At 38.5% G+C, this 6,170-nt stretch overlaps 1 protein-coding gene across 2 annotated transcripts in view; it reads right to left on the bottom strand.

The window, feature by feature from the left end:
• The window catches only part of NTRK2 (neurotrophic receptor tyrosine kinase 2), a 404,681-nt gene that overhangs the window by 96,521 nt on the left and 301,990 nt on the right, over nucleotides 1-6,170 (bottom strand). For both annotated transcript variants that reach the window (XM_044658576.1, XM_044658568.1), the window contains one exon: nucleotides 4,493-4,623. In XM_044658576.1, the coding sequence (XP_044514511.1) occupies nucleotides 4,493-4,623 (131 nt within the window). The remainder of the gene's footprint in view (nucleotides 1-4,492; nucleotides 4,624-6,170) is intronic.

Below are 6,170 nucleotides of genomic sequence, written 5' to 3'. Positions count from 1 at the left end.
TATATATATATATATATATATATATATATATATATATATATATATATATATATATTCTATGGACACGTGGGAACTATCAAACTACATTTCCCATTAACTTTCCAGTTATATAGTCTTTTACATCTGAGTTTGAGGTCATACTTTGCTTAAATTTGTGCAAGAAGGTGAATAGCAAGAAGAGGAAATTTCGGTATGACTTTGAGAAAAAGGGAATTAGACTGTTAACTCAAAACCTAATAAATAGTCTTCAATAAGTCGATGAATTGTGAAATCATAGATATGGGCATTTTCTCCTCTGGTGCTGATTGGAATCCATCCAAGATTATTCACTCTGCCTCATTCTCTTCCAGGTCTTTCTATAAATTCATACTAAAGTAGTCCACAAATTAACCCACATTGGGTTGTAGCCAGCAGGTCTCGGGGGTTAGGGTTCACCTGAGGTTATGGTTGTTGACTCCTGGATAAGGTAGTAGCTAGGAGAATGACTAGGTTAGTGTCCTAGAATCCTGTAGTAGAATGTAAATTCTTTGAGGGCAGGGGCTATTTTTTGCTTTGTCTATAACTCCCCATCATCTAACATATAGTAGATGATCAATATTTATTAAGCCCTTTGCCTTGCATTGGATTAATAGACCAACTACTAATCATACAGGTAATACCTACAGTTCTTCAGGACGTTTCTGGCATGGATACAGTTTTATCACGGTGGCATGACCTTCAAAGAATTGTTTTGCTCAAGTCTATAGGCAGGACAGCTTAGTCTCAGATGCCATTGGCTAAGCCACTGCTGACTCAAAGCACTTGGATTCCCAAATAAAATCACTGAAGCCCTGGCCTGCCATGTTTAGAAGGTAATGTGACATCTATGCTGATGTCCTGAACGTGGAGTCCCAATCTCCTGGAATATCCCTCCTCCTCAGGGCATGACAAGAAGCACAGCTAAATTATATTCCCCCTTCTCTTCTCCTCTGAGACTGAAATTTCGTCAATGTACATAAGTCCATGTGTGGATATTATCAATACCAGTGATGTCAAACTCAATGAAAAACAGATTACTGCACCAATAAATTACCTAGAAAATGCCAAATCAACATCGTCTGTGTTGCATTTTATTTTCATTTATTTTGTTAAACATTTCTCAATTATATTTTTTAAACCTTTACCCTCTGCCTAAGACACAAAACTGTGTATTGGTTCCAAGGCAGAAGAGTGGTATGGACTCTAGTCCTGTGGCATTGATTAGGAGAATTATAGTCAGGGCAGCTAGATGGCTCAGTGGGTTGAGATCCAGGCCAAGAAAAAGAAGTTTCTGGGTTCAAACCTGGCTTTGGACACTTAATGGCTGTGTGACCCTGGGCGAGCCATTTAATCCCCATTGCCTAGCCCTTACCCCTCGGAGAGGTTAAGATTACTTTCCCAAGGTTACCTTGCTGGTAGATTCAGTTAGGAATTTTGCTGCCTGTACTATGGGTGCTAAGTTTGTTGTTTCTGTCCTATATCATGCAGATTGACAACTCATATGTAAGTCAAGATTATAGCTTTAAAGTTGGAAGGGACCTTAGAGCTCACCTAGTCTAACCTCTTCATTTTAGAGTTGAGGAAACTGAAGTCCAGAGGTCTAAGTGACTTGTCAAAGGCTACCCAAGTAGTAAATGGTAGAGGTGGGAGGCACCAGTAACTGACATTCTTAGGCAGCATGCTTGGGGTTTGGGAAAGTTAAGTGCCTGGTCCTAGAGCTAGAACTTGACCTTTATTCTTTCTAACTCTAAGGCCATCTTATCTATGCACTATGCCACAATCATGAAAAGTTCCAACTAGTGCTATTCCTATCTAAAGAACTATCTAACTCCATTCATCCAAGAGAGGAAGAAAGACTATTAGAAATGTAGAAATAGTCTTCTGAAAAAGTTCTTTATAATTTTCCTCCAAAATGGAGCCAATGGAGGAAGGAAGCAATAGACCCAGCAAGAGTTAAATATTGTGAGTAGGGAAGGATTCATTTTTTTTTCCTTCTGCCTAGTTAACCCTCCCCCCTTCTCCAAATTTGACCTCCTAAACTCCAAATCTCTCAAAGGCTTCCTTAATTCCCCCCTCAACCCTATCCAAATGAATCATTCTTTATCCATTCACTAAGCCTATATTTATTTTATAAACATGAACTTGGTTATCATCAGAGACTTCTAGCCTTCTTTTGCTCAAAATACGGAATTCGCTGACAGTCCCTGAGACTTCTTGCCACCCAAGTTAGGTCCTTTCTATGACAATGAAAACACATGTAGAATATTTCCACTTGGAAAAAGCTGAGCTCCATCTGCTCCTTTTAGAGTGTTTAGTCTGCAGAGTGAAGAAGTTTAGACATTTTTGAAGTCTTTTTCTTTATTAGCTGCCCATTATGCTACTTAATGAACACTAACCACAGTTATAGTAAGCCATAAAACCCTTGTAACAATGTAATGTTGTCCTGATAATAATAAGATCCTTAAACCAAATTAAGTGTTTAAAATTTATTCACTCACTTTTTAAAAGAAGCTATTTTTAAGTTAAAGATATCCATTTCTTAAAACCTTCTTCTTTCCCTCCTCCTCCCCAAGGAATATCCACCAGGGATTTAAGACCCCCAAAATGACATTTTAATAAAGAGTACATTTGGTCACGTTCATATCTATTTTTTATATATTTCATTAAGAAACGTGTGGCTTTGTTATTTTACATGTGGCCCATTACTTTAACACGCAAATGTTAATAATACCTAGTAACATTCTTACAAAAGATTCATTGAAATTTTTATTAAAATTCTCTGAGATTTTAAAATCAATTTTTGTTGGGTAAAAGAAATTCTGAAAAATTTTACCCCTTTCTGGAATTTTCATTTATACTGGGGTTTAGAGGAAAAAGTGCTGGACCTAAAATCAGAAAGAACTAGATTTGAACCCTACCTCTGACATCTCCTGGGAAAGGTATCTTAACCTTTTTGAGTCTTGGTTTCCTCATCCATAAAATGGGGATTATAATACCATTATTTAATTGATTTATTAGTACTTGGCCCACACAGGGTTGTTGTAGGGTTCAAATGAGATGATATGCAAAAGGTATTTTACAAATTTAAAAATTCTATATGCATGTCAGTTACTTTCTCTTTATGAAAATCATATGATTTTAATGAAAGACATTATAAAATATTTTTATAAAAAGAATATGTCATGCTTAGTTAGAGGAGATAGGGCCTACTTGGCATGCTACCTAATTTCACTTCATTCTGAGACTCAGAATTATCTAAACTGAGCCAGATTCTAAAAGTTTAGGAAGGATTTGGAAAGGCAAAAACAAACGATGGGAAGACTCACATCTATACGTCCTTGCTATGGGAGGCTACAAGATGCTACATCATCTCCAGGCTTCCAGGCATGTGGGAGATCCTGGGCTAAAGATTCTGGCTGGCCACAGTAAAACAAAGCCAAATTGAGGCAGAGGTATGCTGCCAAATATTAAGTAGCCATCTCTCCAGAAAAAAAAAAATGAGCCCACAACATAATTTTGAGTTTAATCTACATTAATAATGTTTTTTTTAATTCTAAACAATCAACAAAGCAATAAATCAAGATTTGATGTGGAGGGTTTGTTGATTTCCCTGGTGTAAATGCTCACACTGAAAATTTAACAATCAATGTAATAATTAGCTGGGAAATAGCTTAATAATAGCAGGTTTCAAATGGCTTCACTATGGCCTTAAGTTGAGAGCAGACTTTCTGTAGCCAGGTGACTGAGATTTCTCATTCTCTCTGTCCACATGTCTATTGGCATTAACTCAACAGAGTGACTAAGAATTCACCTGGGTCTACACATGGGTCACAAAGAGTAATTCAATGGAAAGCATACTGTATATGGAGCTCAGGGATCTGGGTTCAAATACAGTATCTGCCACTTACTGTATGGTCTTGAGCAAATCACTTTACCTCTTTTAGTCTAGTTGCTGATCTATAAACTAATGAAGGATTAACCTAGTGAATTTTATGATCCTTTGTCCCCTATAAAATTAATCTGGGTAGGATGTCTTACTATACCATTAGCAAAGTGGATTTGAATACTTGTGTACACTGTAGCAGGCAGGGACTGTTTATTCTTGAAAGTTTCTCTACTCAAAGAAACTATGATTTGACCTATGAAGAGAACTCCCACTGGGGGGAATGCCATCCATCAATGCAGACTGCAGCCAATTTAGTCAATTAATACATAAGAATAAGAATAAGAATTGCTAACAGCTTTATTTTTGTATCTACTGCCTCATTTGATGTCCACGACCACCCTTTAAGGTAAGAGCTATTATGTTCAGGGAAACTGAGCTTGGATGTGTTTGAGGTGGGATTCAAATCCAGCATTTCCTGACTCTCAACCCACTTTGCCCCACTGCCTCTTTGTTCCTAATAGCTCACTAAAACTATTTTAAGTGTCAGTGTCAGGCATGAAACTGTGGGGGATTGGAGGATTTTCTTACCTTCACTGCCACCAAGATCTTGTCCTGTTCGGGGCAGAGGTTATAACACTCAGCTAGGAAAACTTTCCCAAAGGCTCCTTCGCCCAGTTCCCTTTTCAGAACGATGTTGTGTCTCTTAATGTGCTGGACAACTGTAAAACAAACAGAGGGTGAAAATGAGAGCTGAAACGCAGGGAGGGGGGTCGTGGCTCATGGGCCGAGGCTCCCCTTGTTAGCGGGCAGCGTGATGTTCTCTTAATTTCCAAGAAGTCTTCTCCATAGACGGCCCCTCCAAGAGTCCACTCTTGCAATGACTTTGAATGGCTAGAAGAAAGTGTCAGTGGAATGCAGTGAGGAAGAGTCATAGTTCCTGCCAGAAGATGGGAAGAAGGCTGCATCCCATGCCCCTCTCTACCTCCCTCTCACTCACAAACCTAGAATGCTCTTGCTTCTTAGATTTCCCAGGTTGCTTTAAATGCCCTATAATAGGCAGATTTTCCTTTGAGTCATTAGTGCTACTGTCCCTCCAATAAATTATTTTTCAATATATTTTGTTCTAAATTATCTGAGTGTTTGTCACCTCCCCCCCAAATCCCAACAACTACAAACTCATTGAGGAATAGGTATTTTTTGTCTTTGTAGATATCCAAGACCTAACACAAGGCCTGGTCCAGAGCAGTAGCCTAGCACTACTTGCTGAATTGAACTTTTACGTACTAGACTGAGAGGAAAAAAAAGAAAGTACCTGTGATCCAGAGAGAACCATGCTCCACACTGTCCAAATCCTACTCGTATTGCAAATACCCATTGAAGGTCCTCCCCTAATTTTTCCATGAGTTTTCCTAAAAAGTCTGGGAGAGTGTTACTCTCCCAATTTCTTCTTGATTTCTTATGTCTGGGTTTTACATAGAGATCTATGATCCATTTTCTCTAAATGTGGTATAGAGACTACTATAATTCAATAAACATTATGCTCTGTGACAGAGCAAGGCAGTGAGTGGAGAGCACCCTCCATCTAGGCACCTACATGCAGAGGGCCTGCACGATCATGGGGAAGACATTTAGCTTCTTGGAGTTTCATTTCCATTGGTGGTAAAATGAAGGGATTGAATAGAATCAGTGAATGAGACAACTAGCCTTTAGGAAGTGCTTTTTTTTATCCTGACACAATGCTAAGTGCTGCAGATAGAAAGGCAACAATATGGTCACTGCCCTCCCATTCTAATTGGGAAAACAATTTGTAAACAATTATGAACATATAAGAGGTATGGAAATGGAAGGCAATGTGAAAGGGTCAGGGTGTGAGGGCTGGGAGAGACCCATTGAAGAAGGAGGGGCGCCAGTTGGGGGTCGAAAAAAGCCAGAGAACAGGGCAGCTTGGTGGTTCTGTGGATAGAGAACTGAACTTGAAGATGGAAAGTCCTGAATTCGAATCTGACCTCAGATACTTTCTAGCTGTATGACCTTGGCAAGTCAATTAACCCCATGTGCCTAACCACTCTTTTATCTTGGAAATAAAACTTAGTATTAATTCTAAAACAGTGGGTAAGGGGAAAAAAGAAAGGAAAGAAAGAAAGAAAGAAAGAAAGAAAGAAAGAAAGAAAGAAAGAAAGAAAGAAAGAAAGAAAGAAAGAAAGAAAGAAAGAAAGAAAGAGAAAGAAAGAAAGAAAGAAAGAAAGAAAGAAAGAAAGAAAGAAAG

This window comes from Gracilinanus agilis, chromosome 1 (genome assembly GCF_016433145.1).
Source record: "Gracilinanus agilis isolate LMUSP501 chromosome 1, AgileGrace, whole genome shotgun sequence".
NCBI classification, from domain to species: domain Eukaryota; kingdom Metazoa; phylum Chordata; class Mammalia; order Didelphimorphia; family Didelphidae; genus Gracilinanus; species Gracilinanus agilis.
This window is presented reverse-complemented; position numbering and strand designations above follow the sequence as displayed.